Below are 17999 nucleotides of genomic sequence, written 5' to 3' on the forward strand. Positions count from 1 at the left end.
TGTAGGGGAGAATAGTTTCCCTTATCCATGTCTTCTCTTGAAACTCTAGATCAAGAGGAAGGGGCAGATGAGAAGTGCAGAGCCTTACAGCCGACTGACTGGTTGTTACAGCTCCAATAAGGAAGAAAATCTCCTGCATCTTACTGTTATGTACTTGTTTACCAGGACTGGGCAGTTGCCGGTGGGGGTGACCCTGTAGAAAAGAGGAAGAGGGTGCAGTGAGTGTTAAAAGATTTGAGGGAGCATTAAGAAATATGATTAGATGTCATAAAAGTGTTTTGTGATTGTGACAGACATGCAGTCTGCTTTCTCCTTTTACAAATGACCAGAATTGCTTTCCTCTCTCTTTTCCACTTCGAATTAGAACTAATTGCCTTTACATTGCTGCTCCGCTCCCTCCTACATAGTTTTCCCTTTCATTCTGGAAAAACAATTGTTTGGTGCCTCTTCATTCATGGCTCCCAGTCTGGGTGCTATTCTTGGAGGAACCACCCACTTTCTCACTACCAGTGAAGCTGTGTTGGCTCTTCTAAGCTCTTCCATACAACTTGCTGCTTTTTTGCAAAAGGCTTTGGTGATACTCAGAGAAGGCAATGACACCCCACTCCAGTACTCTTGGCCTGGAAAATCCCATGGATGGAGGAGCCTGGTGGGCTGCAGTCCATGGGGTCACTAAGAGTCAGACACAACTGAGCAACTTCACTTTCACTTTTCACTTTCATGCATTGGAGGAGGAAATGGCAACCCACTCCAGGGTTCTTGCCTGGAGAATCCCAAGGATGGTGGAGCCTGATGGGCTGCCGTCTGTGGGGTTGCACAGAGTCGGACACGACTGAAGCGACTTAGTAGTAGTAGTAGTTGGTGATACTGCTCCATGCAAAATTTCCCCTGAGCCATTACTTGAAAGTGGTTGTGAGTAGATATAAATTGGACAGTAGTATAGCAGAATCAACTGGAACTCGGTAATCTTTATACACAAAGGGCATGGTTCCTTCATAATCACAATAGAATGCAGTTGAATTGGGGAGAAAGTCTGTTCCCAGCCCTAACCATCAGGTCCACAGACCCTGGATCACTGCTCAAAATTGTCCCAGATTTGGCCTTTGAGAGCCCTTTTAAGCTACTCCTTTTGATATATTCCCATAATTCCTATAGCACATTCTTATTACAAAAGGATTTTTTTTTTCTTACAGGCTATCATACACTTGTCTTATCCCAACCCCTGGGATTAGCTATTACATACAGGAGCTGTTATTTTCATTCCTTTCTAATGGAAAGTAGAAGTGAATCTAGACTCCAGTTTCATCCACCTCATTAGAACTGATTCAAATGTATTCTTTTTAATGGCTGAGTAATACTCCATTGTGTATATGTACCACAGCTTTCTTATCCATTCATCTGCTGATGGACATCTAGGTTGCTTCCATGTCTTGGCTATTATAAACAGTGCTGCGATGAACATTGGGGTACACGTGTCTCTTTCCCTTCTGGTTTCCTCAGTGTGTATGCCCAGAGGGATGGTATGGGGAGGGAGGAGGGAGGAGGGTTCAGGATGGGGAACACATGTATACCTGTGGTGGATTCATTTTGATGTTTGGCAAAACTAATACAATTATGTAAAGTTTAAAAATAAAATAAAATTAAAAAAAAAAAAAAAAGAAGTGAATCTAGAGCTAGGAAATTATGCATACTTATAATATTCATAAACATTTTATATACACACATATCTGTATCTTCATTTATCTATAGTGAGTTCATACTTACTGACACCTCTGATTTTAATCCAAAGGGTACATTCTTATCCTTTATTTAGAACTAGCTCTTCCAACAGTGAGAAAGCTGTCAGCTATTATACTTCACTATATTACTCATTTACTGCAGCCTAGAACCCACAGGGCTTCCCTGGTACCTTGGCTGGTAAAGAATACGACTTCAATGCAGGAGACCCTGGTTTGATTCCTGGGTCAGGAAGATCCCCTGGAGAAGGGATAGGCTACCCACTCCAGTATTCTTGGGCTTCTTTGGTGACTCAGATTGTAAAGAATCTGCCTACAATATGAGAGACCTGAGTTTGATCCCTGTGTTGGGGAGATGCCTTGAACGAGGGCATGGTAACCCACTTCAGTATTCTTGCCTAGAGAATACCCATGGACAGAGGAGCCTTAAGGGCTGCGGGTCCATGGGGTCACAAAAGGTCAGACACGACTGAGTGACTAAGCACAGCGCAACACAGAACACAGAATCCATAGCACTGTAAAAAAGGCAAAAATGCAAACCTGAAATTCACTATTGTTTATCCCCTTTAAAGAGATATTTACATTAAATCTCACTTTAAAGTAAAATTTGCATAAGTGCACAAATTGATGTTTTAAAAATGCATATACTTGTGTAACCTGTACCTCTTAAAAGATAGAAAATATTTCCATTACCACTCAAAGTTTCCTGGAGTATCTTCTCAATAATTATCTCCACCACTTCAGGCAGCCACTGAACACGCCTCTGATTTTTTTTTTTTTTTTTTTTTTATCGTGGATTAGTCTTATCTCTGTACTGCAACTTTAGGTAAAAAAGATGACTGCAATGAAATAATGAGCCTTCTGTGTACAAACTGTAAGTCTTTCAACTTTGTTTTTATTTATGAAAATTGTCTTGTCTGTTCTAGATTGTTTGCATTTCCATGAAAGTTTTCTTTGAAAGTTTTCAGGGATGAAATTTCATTGACCTTTAAATATGTTGAGAATTGACATCTTTAACAATATTGAGTCTTCCAATCCATGATTATAGTATTTCTCTTGATTTGTTGAGATCTTTGTGGTTTCTTTCAGCAGTGTTTTATTGTTTTTAGTTTAGTAGTATTAAATGTCTTTTGTTAGGCTTATTTCTAAATATTCGGTGCTATAATAAACACATTATTTTTGACAAACATTTGTTGCTAGTGTGCAGGTACTCAATTGATTTTTGCATGTTGACATTGTATCCTGTGATCTTGCTAAACTTGCTTATTAGATTTAGCAGTTGTTGTGTATATTTTATATGATTTTGTAGGTAAATAAGCATGTTATCTGTGAATAAAACACATTTTAATTCTTCCTTTCCAAATTGCCTACCTGCCTTCCCCTTCTCTTTTCCCCATCATTTCACTGACCAGAGCCCAGAACCATCAGAACAATGTTGATCAGAAGCAGTGAGTGAAGACTTCAAAGGCCTTTCCTTTTCTTAGGGAGAAAACAGGCTGTTTAATGGTTAAGTATGATGCTAGCTGTGCTTTTTTATAGATGTCTTTTATCTCATTGAGGTTTCATTGTATTCTTTATTGAGTAGTTTTTATCATGAATGGGTTTTGAATTTTGTAAAATGGTTTATCTGCATCTATGGCTGTGGTCATGATTTTTCTCTTTATTTTGTTAATGCGATGAATCTTACTAATTGCTTTTCAAATATTAAACCAACTTGGATTCCTGTAGTTAACTTCAGTGGGTAACCTTTTATCATTCTTTTTAAATATTACTGGATTCAGTTTGCCTGTATCTTGCTGCAGAGTTTTGTTTCTGTGTTCACGAGTGGTAATTTTTCTGTGAATTTTAAAATAATTCTTTTGATATGAAAGTAATTCTGGATTCATAAAGGAAATTGGAAGTATTCCCTTCTCTTTTTTGAAAGAGTATATATAGGTTTGGTTTTGATGTTTGGTTGAAGTTACCCTCATATGAGTTGAGGGTTTTCTTTAGGGGAAAATTTTTATTTGTAAATTCAGTTTCTTTTGAAGATATAAAGCTATTCCATTCTTTTACTCCATCTTATGTCAGTTCTGAAAGTTGTATGCTTCAGAGGAATTTGATTTGTTGAATGTTTTGACACAAGGGTTTTCATCATTATCTTTTTAATGTTCATTTCATAGTGTTACCCCATCCTTTATTCCTGTTATTTGTGTTTTTTTATATCTGTTTCTTAATCTGTTTTTTTTTCCTTTTTTTTAAAAATTTTATTTTATTTTTAAACTTTACATAATTGTATTAGTTTTGCCAAATATCAAAATGAATCTGCCACAGATATAAATGTGCTCCCCATCCTGTTTTTTAACAATGTTAATGATATTTTAGATTAAAACCAACTTTTGGCTTTGTAAATTTCTCTCTCATTTGTTGTCTCTTGTATTTTCATTGATTTCTTACCTGTGCTATTTCTAACCTTTGTTATTTCTTTCTTTTCACTTTGTATTTTGTTCACTTTTCCTAACTTTCTAAGGTAACACTTAGATAATTAATTTGAGACAAAACTTTTTAAAAAAATTTTACTGAAATATAGTTGACTTACAATATTGTGTTTAATTTCTGCTCTATTAGCAAAGTAACTCAGTTATACAGTTATATTTTCATTTTCATATGCTTTTCCATTATGATTTTACCACAGGATATTGAATATAGTTCCTTGTGCTGTACAATAGGAATTTGCTTATCCATCCTGTATATAATAATTTATATCTGCTGAGGCAATGCTCCCAGCCTCCTCTCCTCCCTCCTTGGCAAGCACAAGTCTGTCCTCTGTGTCTGTGAGTCTGTTTTTGGTTTGTAGATAGGTTCATTTGTGTCGTACTTTAGGTTCCACATGTGAGTGACAGCCTATTGTATGTCTTTTTCTTTCTGACTTCCTTAACTTAATGTGATGATCTGTAGGTCCATCCATCCATGTTGCTGCAAATAGCTGAGGCCTGGCGAGCTGCAATTCATGGGGTTGCAGAGAGTCGGACACGACTGAGCGACTGAACTGAACTGAATAATTAGCAGTAACAAGCATCTTTTCATGTGCCTGTTAGACATCTGTATGTCTTCTTTGGGAGACAATTCTTCTAAAGCAATTATCAATGTAATTTTCTGTGTATTTTCTGCTTTATCTGCCTTTGAGTACTCCTTTTGCACTACATCCAACAAACTTTGATATATTATTTTATTTTCAATTAGTTCAAATGTTTTCTAATTTCCCTTGTGATTTCTTCTTAAACTTCTGTACTATTTAGAAGTGTGTTTTAATTTTGAATTTTGGGGTGTTATTAATATCTTATTGTGATTTATAATTCAATTCTCCTGCGGTCAGAGAGTATATTCTGTAAGATTTTAGTCTTGTAATTTTTTGTTGGTTTTTAATAGTGCAACGAGTGTGTCATCTGTAGTCCTTGGGTGTTCTGTTCCATAGCATCAGTCAGGCCAGGTGTTTTCCATAGTATTATCCACAGCTACTATATTCCTGCTGATATTTCAATCTAGATCTTTAGCAAGATATGATTGTTATTAGAAATTTGTTTATTTCCCCCTTTACTTCTGTCCGATCTCGCTTCATGTATTTCAGAGAATGATTCAGCCATCATCTATAATGTAGTTTCTCTGTGTGTAATGTGTGTTTTTCTCTGGCTGCTTCAAGGTTATTTGTTAGTTTTGTTTTCATTGGTTTTACTATGATGTCCTAGTTATGGTTTTCTTTATATTTATCCTGCTTTGGGATTTCTGAGCTTCCTGGATATATATATATATATATATATATTTTTTTTTAAACCAAATTTGTGAATTTTGGCCATATTTTCTTTTAATATAGTTTTCTTCTATTTCTGGAAATCCAGTTCTGTGGAATTTAGACCACTTTATATTGTCCTACAGTGAGATGCTCTTCACTTTTTCAGTTCACTTTTATTGTTTCTCAAAATTGGATAACTTCCTTTTGCTCTGTTTTCAAATCATTGGTTTTTTTCTGTGCTTTTTTAATTTTCCTCTTTCAAATCTTCTATTAAGCTCATTAAGACGTATTTTTCCATTTTAGATATTATTCTTTTATAGATTTTCCATTTGTTTCTAGTTTCCATTCCTATGCCAAGACTCCCATTTTGTTCCATCACCACGACCGTGTTTTCTTTGAAAATGGCTGCTTTAGGGTTCTTGTCTGCTAATTTCAGTAGAAGTCACCTTAAGCTCAGTTTCTATTTGAGTACATTTATCTTATGGATCACTTAAAACTTTTTTTGCATGTCCAATAATTTTTTAATGCATACTAGACATTGTGGATGATGTGGTACAGAGACTGTGGAGTCTGTTATCTTCCAAAGAGTGTAAGTAGTTAACCTGATTAGATTCATAGTCTAAACTCTGACTTTTTGCAGTTGGCGATAGCTAAAATATTTGCTCATTTCTGTTAGTCGCTCAGTAGTAGCCTCTGTGATTAAGTGTGGACTCTCTCCTGTGCTTGCATGCTAAGTCATGTCCATCTCTTTGTGACCCTGTGGACTGTAGCAGCCAGGCTCCACTGTTCATTGGGTTCTCCAGACAAGAGTACTGGAGTAGGTTGCCATGCCCTCCTCCTGGGGATCTTCCTGGCCCAGGGATCAAGCCCGTGTCTCTTGCACCTCCTGCACGGGCAGCAGGTTCTTTACCAGTAGTGCCACCTGGGAAGCCTGGACTTTCTCATACAAACCTGTAACTCAAGAGTCTACCGGTGACACTGGTGAGGGTAGTTGCAGCAGCTTTCATTTCATCCTCTGGCTCCTCAGGCCAGCATCAGGGATGCTTTGTGCTTGAGCTCTTGTTGTCAGTGCTGTCAGGACAGGGAATAGCCCTCACCTGAAAAGCTGTCCATGGCACCCCACTCCAGTACTCTTGCCTGGAAAATCCCATGGACAGAGGAGCCTGGTAGGCTGCAGTCCATGGGGTCGCTAAGAGTCGGACCCAACTGAGCGACTTCACTTTCACTTTTCACTTTTATGCATTGGAGAAGGAAATGGCAACCCACTCCAGTGTTCTTGCCTGGAGAATCCCAGGGACAGGGGAGCCTGGTGAGCTGCCGTCTATGCGGTTGCACAGAGTCGGACACGACTGAAGCGACTTAGCAGCAGCAGCAGAAAAGCTGTCCAAGGGCAAATCTCATCCAGTGCTGTTGGTTTCTTTCTAACGGGAGGGTATACTCCTTTCCTATTTCTGTCAGTTTTATTGCTCTCCAGAGTCTTCAAACAGGTATTTTCTTAATATTGTTTCAAGGGTTTATCATTATTATCTGCATGAGTAGGTAGTCTAATAAAAGTTGTTTCACCATTACTGATAGTGAAACTTTCTCTGATGTACTTTGTATTGTTGTAATTACTGTCTGACTTATAAAGACATCATCTATGTGTTTAGTACAGTCCATTCTCTAGCTCCTTGTTTGCATGTAAATGTCTTTTCACAGCGAAAACACTGAGCAAAACTGATGTTTTGAAATAGCACAAAGCTAACACTTTTTAGTGCCACACACAATGGTAAATACATGTGTTGCCTTGTTTAATCCTGTAATGTAGTCACTATTTTTCTTCTATTGTGCAGTTAAAAGAACCCTCCTTCAGAGGGAAAACTTACCAAGGTTACACAGCCAAGAAGGTGGGATTAGAACTTAGTATTGTACTTCTTGGCTTCCCAGGTAGCAAGTGGTAAAGAATCAGCCTGCCAATGAGAAGATACAAGAGATGCAAGTTCAGTCCCTGGGTCAGGAAGATCACCTGGAGTAGGAAATAGCAACCCACTCCAGTATTCTTGCCTGGAGATTTCCATGGACAGAGGAGCTTGGTGGGCTACAGCCCATGCAATCACAGAGAGTCAGACATGATTGAGCATGCACGCATGCTGTAACTACACTTCTTACTGTTTAAAACAGAAGAACTTTATTTTTGGGTCAGAATAGTCAAGGACATTTTTTAAATATAAAAATTATTTTTTGAGTTTTGGAGTACATTTATATGCTTATTGGAAGGAGCAGATAGAGAGGGGGATGTTTAATGTTTATACAGAGCAGTGTGATCACTAATGGAGCAAGTCAGAGGTGACAGGAATAATGAAGTTAATTGTTGAAGAAAGTCTGACCTTCAGCAGTTGGAAACATCTTTCCCTTAGAGTGAAAGGAAGGATGAATGGATTGATATGGCCATAAAAATGGTTAAGGGAGGAGACAGGATGTGCAGGGAATGAGTTAGTCTGAATGTTCTTGATCAAAGAGTCTGTTAGGGGAGACTGAGAGTCACTTAGTTGTCATTGGGTGAAGTATTGGGGAGAATGACAGAGGTTTAAATATCCCCTGAAATAGTAAATGGTAGAGGAAGCTAAACAGAGTTAGGTAGAGTGATTGATGATGGGGGCTCAGAACTCAATTGAGTTGGGAGCCATGTGTAGTAGGCACATCAATTATGTGATTTTCTCTGTGCTCTGCTATCTGTAGTGAGATTAAAAGACGCATGTTTGTCTGAGATAGGATTTATAAGGCACGAATGATGGAAGAACACAGATAAAAAAGACTAATGGCTGCTTTTCTAGAAGTATAGTTTTCTGTTTAGATACCTGAGATTAGTTGAGTTGATTAGATTAGAATCGAGTCTTTAATTCGATGCTAAAATGTAAGAGATGGAAGTTGTTTCAAAAATAGAGTGAGATGACCCAGTATAGAAATACCATGGGCTGCATGTGTGGTGGGGTGAGGAAAACTTGAAACAGTTGGAGCCGTAAATGAATGCCAGGATCCTGACACTGATCCACTGGATCACATCAGGGAAATCACTGACTTGTCCTCTATTTGGCTGTTCTGTAAAGTGCAAGTGGCCCTTCAATTCTAGAAGACAATGTTTTTTTTTCCACATCGAGGTAGGTTATGAAAATCATATATTTTAAAAATAAGATGAAAATTGACCTGATTTGTGCTCTCTTCCTACGTTGGTTGCTATAAGAATTTGGAAGGGGGAGTAATACAAAACCTATTGAATATTTTCTCTATACTTCTAACTTTCTGTATGTCTTCCATAGCAACTTACTTTAATGCATTTAGAAGAATTAAAAGTGCTTTAGCTATGAATAAGTTCAACTTTCTGTGAGGCACCCAGATGAATAAAATACAGGTATAAATCAAGTATAGGACAGCACTATTGTTCTTCAAATATTACCTAATCTACTTATGAAGTCAACCCCCAAATTTCATATACAATAGAGTGTATGTGTATGGACAAGTGTCTCTAATTATTCTTGGGGAATTATTTGGATTCCTGATCACCTCTTTATAGGACCTATTGCAGTGCTATTCAGTGACTTCTTCAAAGCCAGAAGGATCCCCAAATAAATGAATAATGCCTCTGACTGTCCACTGGGCAGTGAGCCATTCTTTGCTTTTGGTCTCATGTCTGACTAAGGGGGATGGAGGAGTGGATTTAATGGTGAGGAACAGGAACACATTCTCAACTGATGGATCATGCGAGCATTTCCTGTCTCTGTTATTGATTACTTAAAGCCAAGTTAAATAATTACTGTCTCTCTTGAGAGTATATTTGTGTTTAACCTCTGAGGATAGGTGAGTTCTTTCCATGTCTTTAATTGGGTAGATCTGCTTTTACCTTGATGATCTGTAAGCCCCTTTATGGACCACCATGAAGACATTGTCTCTAGTTGGGAAGACAAGGCATTGGACCCGCTTGGCTGCTACAGCCCAGCTTGAGATGTATCCCTCACAAGCACTTCATGGCGCATTCCCTGGAGAGAAGTGAGAAACTTGGGTGAAGATGTTAGAATTGTATCTGTGTATCAGAAAGGCCCTCCCACGGTTGTTTGGAAGATTGATGTTTCTATGAACTGTGTTAATTTCATTAATTCAGACACAGCAGCAAAGAAGACAGTCCCTGCCCTCATGAGTCCTGTTCTAGTTGGGGGTAGGCAGGTGCCAACCAAAGGGTGATTCACTAAAGGATGGAAAGGACTGTCTTCCACAGGGTGGTGAAGGCAGCCTCACTGTGAGGGTGACAGTTGAGCAGAGGGCGGAAGGAGTAAAACAGCCAGGCTTTTGTGCCATTGGGTGTTTTGGTGCTTATTAGAAAAGCCCAGGTGGAGGTAAAAAGGTTTTTAAAATCTCCTTCTCTGTGCTGATCAACTAGGCAAATGTTGTTTTGAGAAGCCTAAATCCTAGGGTCTACGGCTCAATGAGCAGACAGACCCTCCTCCTGAAGGAAAAAGTGCTCTTCTTTCCAGGCAGATGCAGCCCCAGGCCTGGGCAGACAATGGTGAGAGCTGGATTTTGGTTCCTCTCACCCTTGCAGTACCCTAGTCCAGCATTCTTGCGTGGAGAATCCCATGGATGAGGAGCCTGAGGCCTACAGTCCCTGGGGTCACAGAGTCAGACATGACTGAGCATCTGAGCACCCTTGCAGCCGACCACCCTTGTGCAGTACACAAACTCCTCAGTGCAGGAGCCCTGTGTGATGGGTCATGGTGGAATTTCTATGCAGACAGACAAGACCAAAGACCCTGAGGCAGGATGACGTTCAGGAAACATCAGGGAGACCAGTGTCATGGGACCCAAGTGGGCAAAGGGGAACTGAAAGAGAGGAAGTCAGACTTGGGGTTCAGTGATACTGATTATATTTTTTATTTGTTTGGTTGCACCACATGGCATTTGAGATCTTAGTTCCCCCACTACTGTTGGAACCTGTGCCTCCTGCAGTGGAAGCACAGAGTCCTAACCATTGGACAGCCAGGGAAGTCCCATGACGATATTTCTAATATTTCTTATATATGAATTAAAATAACTTTCATATATGATTTTACATGACCTTTCCAGCAAATCCTCACTTGTAACCTCAAAGTAGATTGCCAAAAAAAAAAAAAAAGCTAAGTAATATGATTAGCAAGTATAGGAGTTTAGAATTTAACTGAAGTCCTCTGTTTTCAGCACTTTTCATTTTACAGTGCCTCAAAGATTAGTAATTCTAAGGCATTAAACATTAAAAATAAAAAGTTCTCTACCAGAGTTCTGTTTTTACAGAAGCAGACCTTTCTGAACTATGTGTTGTGATTTGAAGCATCAAATTACCCTTCTCCTTTTCTATAGTTAACTTACATTAAAAATTTTTTCTGTTGCTATGATTGAGATGTTTTTTATAAAACCATTAACATCTATTTTATCATTTTAATGAGTCTCTAAAATATTATCCATCATCTCCCAACTCATTTCAGAAATCTCGCGCCTTAGCTAACCCAGACCATACAGTTGTTATAAAGTTTAATACAAATCTCTCCCCATCTTTGGCTGAAAAGAATCCTCTGCCTATTAATCAGGGTTGTCCTGTGCATTTCTTTCAGCTGGAGATGGAGAAGCTTCAGCTCCAAGCACTTGAGCAGGAGCACAAGAAGTTGGCTGCCCGCCTGGAGGAGGAGCGAGGCAAGAACAAGCACGTGGTCCTGATGCTGGTCAAGGAGTGCAAGCAGCTCTCCGGGAAAGTCCTAGAGGAGGCCCAGAAGCTGGAAGAGGTGATGGCCAAACTGGAAGAGGAGAAGAAAAAGACCAGTGCGTTAGAGGAGGAACTCGCCACGGAGAAACGAAGAAGCACAGAAATGGAAGCTCAGATGGAAAAGCAGCTCTCGGAGTTTGACACGGAGCGGGAACAGCTTCGTGCCAAGCTGCACCGAGAAGAAGCACACACCACTGACCTCAAAGAGGAGATAGACAAGATGAAGAAGATGATCGAGCAGCTGAAAAAGGGAAATGACAGCAAACCGAGCCTCTCCCTCCCCCGGAAGACAAAAGATAGACGTTTGGTGTCCATATCTGTGGCAACAGAAGGCCCAATGACAAGATCTGTTGCGTGCCAGACAGACCTAGTGGTGGAGACTGCTGAGCCCCTGAAGAAGTTGCCTTTGAGCGTGCCCGTAAAGCCTGCCACGGGGAGCCCCCTAGTCTCCGCCGGTGCCAAGGGGAATGCCTGCCCCAGTGCCGCCTCGGTCAGACCGGGTATCGAGAGGCAGGTTTCCCATGGTGACTTGATAGGCTCCTCTCTGCCCACTGTCCCACCTCCAAGTGCAAACAGAATTGAGGAAAATGGACCGAGCACCGGCTCAACACCAGATTTAACCAGTAGCCCAAGCCCACTACCCAGTGCAGTTTCCCCGGCCTCCGGGCACACGCCCGCACCGCCTCCGCACAGTTTACATTCACCGAGTGCCAGCGCGCCTCTGCATCCGGGTCTGAACCCACGCATCCAAGCGGCTCGATTTCGATTTCAGGGCAGTAATGCTAATGACCCAGACCAAAATGGAAACACCACCCAAAGCCCTCCATCCAGAGAAGTCTCTCCTACAAGTCGTGACAACCTAGTGGCCAAACAGCTTGCTCGGAATACTGTGACCCAAGCACTGTCGAGATTTACAAGCCCCCCGGCGGGAGCACCCCCGAGACCTGGAGCGTCCCCGACGGGGGACGTTGGCACCTACCCCCCGGTTGGTCGAACCAGTTTAAAGACTCCTGGTGGGGCCCGAGTTGACAGAGGAAACCCTCCTCCCATCCCTCCAAAAAAGCCAGGGCTCTCCCAAACTCCTTCTCCACCGCACCCCCAACTCAAGGTTATCATGGATAGCAGCAGGGCCTCCAGCACAGGGATCAAAGCTGATAACAAAACTGTGGCTTCGCCTCCTTCCAGTTTGCCACAAGGGAACAGGGTAATAAATGAGGAGAATCTCTCTAAATCTTCCTCCCCTCAGCTGCCACCAAAACCATCCATAGATTTAACTGTGGCACCCGCAGGCTGTGCCGTTTCAGCCCTGGCCACATCTCAGGTGGGTGCCTGGCCTGCTGAAACCCCTGGACTGAACCAACCCGCATGTTCAGAAAGTTCCCTTGTCATTCCCACCACCACTGCCTTTCGCTCTTCCATAAACCCTGTTAGTGCCTCATCCCGTAGAGCAGGTGCCTCTGACAGCCTCCTGGTAACAGCATCAGGTAAAGGGATTGAAATGTTATATCCTTCTTTAAGAATGTGGCCTGTTCTCTCACTTGCCTTCATTTCCTTCACATTGCCTTAAAACTTTTTTTTTTTTAATCTGATACTTTTTTTTTCTATTTCTTTCCCTTCTTTTTTTTTTTGTGTGTGATTTTCTTTGAAGGCTCCAGGGTATGGTGATTCATCTTGCTATATGAATTGCGGTTTTGTTATGCTGAGTGCTTTCTTCTTTTAAAAATAACCTGAAAGCAGTGGTTTGGAGCACACGGAGACCATTAATTTAGAGAAACTGAAGCATTTCCATGGGAGGAAAGACTCATCTTTCTTATAAAATATTTATCTCACAAGATTTCACTATTAGCCATCTCCAGACAGCATGTGTTCAATTCTACCCCTTCTGAGATGGCTTATTTGAAAGAATGCTTTCAGGTAGTTATTAACACTACAGTCTACTTTGGGTTATCAAATTGATTAGAGGTGTTCTGTAATTGGTATATTCTATGTTTTAATATCAGTTTGGTGTTGCCTTTTTTAACCTCAAAAATAGTGTGTGTGCTTATAAACCTCTATTCAAAGTTTACTTCAAAAGTTGTTTTACTTTGTTTAGCGCTAACACTTAAGCACAGATGGGTGACATAGCACGTGGGCTGTATTGGAGGTTTCCATTGCAGATGTGGTTCATAAAGTCACTGAATCTGGGACTCTTGAACAACGAGTTGATAAAGAACTAGATTTTTCCCTTTTTGTTTTATAGTGCTAAAGGAAGCATTGCTTTTTATTGGCATTTGTGGAGAAGGCAATGGCACCCCACTCCAGTACTCTCGCCTGGAAAATCCCATGGACGGAGGAGCCTGGTAGGCTGCAGTCCATGGAGTCGCTAAGAGCCGGACACGACTGAGCGACTTCCCTTTCACTTTTCACTTTCATGCATTGGAGAAGGAAATGGCAACCCACTCCAGTGTTCTTGTCTGGAGAATCCCAGGGATGGGGGAGCCTGTTGGGCTGCCATCTATGGGGTCGCACAGAGTCGGACACGACTGAAGCGACTTAGCAGCAGCAGCAGCAGCAGTTCTTCACTGACTAAAAGTGGCTCTAAAATAATGTTACAGTGCCAAAGTTTTGATGGAACTTTGCAGGGTCTCTCCTACCCCAGGATGTTGGTGCTTAGCAGAGGCTGTTGGATCTGAATGAGAGAGAACTTTTAAGAATTAAAGGAAGATTTGAGCTGTGTTTTTTTTTTAAGATTTAGGGAGAAGCATAGAAATAAGAAAAGAAGGTAGCACTGTACTTGCTAATTATCAGGTAGTGAGAGCAGTGTAACAAGACTGCTTGTTACAGTTATAAGCTGTCTCCTAAATAGTCAATTCCTTGAGATGTTAGGTTCATACATTAAGGGGCAAAATTGGAAATTGGAAACAGCATGGATTTGATGTTAGTTAGGTCTGCATTGGAATCTAGGCTCTGGCATTTACAGCTCTGTGTTTTGGGTGGTTTTTCTTGAACTGAGCAAATTTTCTCATCCTTCATATGGAGCTTATGCTGTGCATATTGGGGAATGTGGCTGTTAGGATTTAATATCATAACATGCAAAGAATGTGGTATTGAGCTTAGAGCAGCATGACTGATGAATAAATAGAGGTACTATTACTGCTTGTATTTTGAAAATTTGCTTTAGAATTGACTTCAGTGTTGCTTTGTGATATCTTATTTTTTAATCCAAAATGGTACTATTGAACTGGATGGCCTTTCTCACGGCCCTTTTCCAGCAAGTTAAATCTACCCTCAAAGGAGGAATTTTTGCTACTATTCAGGAGCATCAGAGAATGTGCTGTGTGGACCTAAGGTACTCACAGAACACAAGTTCCAAAAATGTTTGGAGCCCTGGCAGTGCTGTTGACGTAAATGCATGGACTGTGAAACACAAAACACTTCCTGTGATATGTACATTTTTTCACTTAAAAAAAAAAAGCCATCTTTGCTTTGTACCCTGATGCTTTGCCAGTGGCTGCCTGGGTCATTACTGTGCTCCAGGGTTCAGCTCCTAGAGCCCTTTGGTTTCAGTGGAAAAGCTTTAAAATCAGGATCCATGACTGAAGAATGTTTTGTCAGCAGCATGTAAGTTAACCTCTGGAGTCATAGAATTCTAGTCCATTATATATTCACCAAAATGACCTGTCTAGGATTTTGGATAAAAGAATCATAGCTCCTCTGAAAAAAAAAAAAAAAAAAAAAGCCCTTGCTCGTGTGTAGAAAGCAAGAGAGAATAAATTGTAGAACCAAAGAAACAGCAGTCACAGAAGATCCATGAAACTGGTTCCTCATTTTCTCTTCTCTGATTTTGCAGTTCGACCACTGCAAGGTTACCTTTGGTGGCATAACAGCCTGCCATGTCATTTGATTAGAAGATGTAGTTTATTAGGAGGAAAAAGGAGGCAGTGGAATTTGTTTAGGTATCAGCAAGCATTTGCCGAACATCCAGTCTACTAGGGGAGATAGAAATGTTATTATAGTTGCATAGTTGGGGTGTTTAACTCAGCTGTGGATGTAGGTCAACAGAAACTTTGTGAATAAGGTAGAAGATTTCAACTCTCTTTCCACTTACATGCCCCCCTTTTGGCTGCCATGCCCATTGCAACTTGGGAAGCACCAGAGTGCCCTCCATCCTGCTTCTTAATCTGCCTCGCCTGGGTGAGCATGTACCTCTCCAAAGCATAGGCTCATTGAAGGGTTTTCATCTGGTCAACAGTTACTAGTGTCATTATGATCAGAGAGTAGGAAACGGGGACACATGCACCTCCCAAATACCTGGGGGATGTGTGCTCCAGGGTCAGTGGTGAAAAGAGCACTGGGCTGAGTGTAAAGAGGCAGTGTTAGTCCATTTCTGCTCCTTTCTAGGTATTACCCTAAAGAGCAGATTCTCTCTGAGTCATTAGTTTTTTCATCTAAAAATGAAAGCACTGAACCAAAAAAAGTAATAATAGTTCCAAACCAAAAAGATGTGTTAAACTTGCCTGTTGAATTTTTCAAGTAGTAGTTCACTACCTCTCCCTTCTTGGAATTCTAGATCCCATTATCTTTGAAACCCTAAAAATCTACATTTCTACATCAGCTTATATCTATGATAAACAATGATGATTAAAGCACTGAAGAGAATTGCAATGACAAAGGATATCACTTTGATGAATTGTTTTGTACATTAACTCAGTTAGCCCTTTTAGAGCCAAATGTAAAATTTTTAAATAACACTTTATGGCCAAGCGTTAACAGTTTTATTATTTAAGTAAAATTTAAATAATTCAAAATGTTTAGAATTTAAAGTTCCAAACAGATTAGAACTTCTTGCTGCTCCTGAACTTGTCACACGGACACATCAATTGTTCGATGAACAGAAGCCTAAACCAAAAATCACTCCGGGCAACTGGGTTTCCATACCCTTGGATTTTTTTTTTTTTTTCCTTTTTCTTAAAAAAGTTGTTTGATACATTTTATTTGATTTGGTTCAGATTTTTTTCCGTAGGTAAACATGCATAAAAAAAATTCTTCTCCATGTTTGATTGGCTTAAAGACTAAGTCAGAAAATGAGATCCCTCTGAGCTATGAATGAGATTAACCTTCTCCACACTCTGAAGCTGATGCCGGAAGCTGTTCTCAACTCCTCTGCTATTGCACGTTCTGTCTGTTCCCTTCATCACTGCATGTTCTGCAAGATGCTCACTTGTACTAATGTTTGCATATGACACTGTAGCTGAATGACCCTTTGCTAGGGTCATTAAAGTAGCTATATGACTGCAGGTCTGTTCAGGCATTACTTAACCATTACTTAACCAGTCAACTAAATATTATAATTTTGATCATTGTGGGGAATTTCACATGAACAAAGTCTCATGGTGAAGTTTTATTTTTCCCATATTTATAACAGGATTTATTATAGTAATTTAAGCTTCCTGAGCCTGGAGAAAATTGGAAGTGGTAGTGGAGATAAAAAATGTACTTAAGAATACATTTAAGAATTTTTAACTTTAAGAATACTTGGTATTTATAAAGTGATTTTCATTTTTAAAGACTTTTTCAATATATTTAAAAGAAGAAAATAAGAGAATTGATATATATTCTTCTGGAGTCTTTATATTACAGAACTATAAGATTCTTGGGTGGTCTAAAGATTGAGAAAATTTTTGAATAAAATATTTTGTCTTTAAGATAGCTTAGCATTAGAAATCAGATTTCCCAGGAAATTATATCCATAATTGAATATTTCCATAAAAAAACAGTTAAAATATATTTATATTTTAATTGTCCCAAATGGCTAGAATCATCTGAAAAAAAAGAAAAATGAAAACAAAACTCAAAAGAATGGCAAACTATTTAATATGTACCTGTTCATATTCCTAAAAGGATATGGAGAACTGAGGACCGCCCCCACCCCCGGTTTGAGTTGGAGATACTGAGGGAGCGAGGGGACGGGGCTGGAGGTTGGGAGGAAGGAAGGCGGGGGAGCTGGACAAGCAAGAGTGTGGGGTGGTCCCTCCTGTTCACAGAGAAGCACATGCCAGTGCCCTCGGATTGCCTTTGTGCTTGCTTTGCAGTCCAGGTTTCATACCTGGGTATTTATAATTTCTCTGTTTATCATCCATTTCTAATAAGTACTGATTTAATTTTTGTGGGCTTGTTTTTTTGTTTGTTTTTAAGAAAATACAAAAGGTAAAATGTACCAGAGAGGAGCCTTCTTGTAAGTATGAAGTAAAAAATGTTACTTTTGTAAGAAGAGCTAATGAATATCAATGGGAAAATATCATAGAGTTTAGATAAATATCTAATTTTATGAGCATTTGAATTTTAATGTTATTATAGTCTGAGTAAAAGCAATAAATTACCCAGAGATCCAAATAATTGAAGATGTAATATCCAGTTTCTAATAAGCAGTCAGTTTCATTTGTAGAAACTGCTTTGGTGTTTTTCTGAAGAATTTTTAAAGTTCTGAGGAATACTTTGATATTCACCTTTTTAATCTTTACTGAAATAATTTAAGGTCAGTAATTTAAGATTCAATGATAAGTTTATTATGTATTAATATAACACCCATGTACTCAGAATATTATCCTGGTACCGAGGTAGTAAAGATGCATAGTAAAGGTCTATCATTGTATCTTAACTGCAGAGACTGTTACTAGACAGATGTAGAAAGTGTACCCCAGGAGTGAATATGTGCACACATACCCCCATATACACATCAACTTTACTTTCA

General features: G+C 39.7%; 1 protein-coding gene across 4 annotated transcripts in view; it reads left to right on the forward strand.

Moving 5' to 3' along the window:
* CTTNBP2 (cortactin binding protein 2) overlaps nt 1-17999 on the forward strand; it is a 168998-nt gene that overhangs the window by 72253 nt on the left and 78746 nt on the right. For 3 of the 4 annotated variants that reach the window (XR_011566233.1, XM_070787786.1, XM_019959427.2), the window contains exon 4: nt 11121-12753. Coding sequence is in view for 2 of the 4 variants with exons in the window: in XM_070787786.1 (XP_070643887.1) it covers nt 11121-12753 (1633 nt within the window). In the remaining 2 variants the exon portion in view is untranslated. Of the gene's footprint in view, nt 1-11120; nt 12754-17999 lie in introns of those variants that run through there. The other variant, XM_070787788.1, reaches the window with a different exon arrangement.

Source organism: Bos indicus, chromosome 4 (genome assembly GCF_029378745.1).
Source record: "Bos indicus isolate NIAB-ARS_2022 breed Sahiwal x Tharparkar chromosome 4, NIAB-ARS_B.indTharparkar_mat_pri_1.0, whole genome shotgun sequence".
Lineage (NCBI taxonomy): Eukaryota > Metazoa > Chordata > Mammalia > Artiodactyla > Bovidae > Bos > Bos indicus.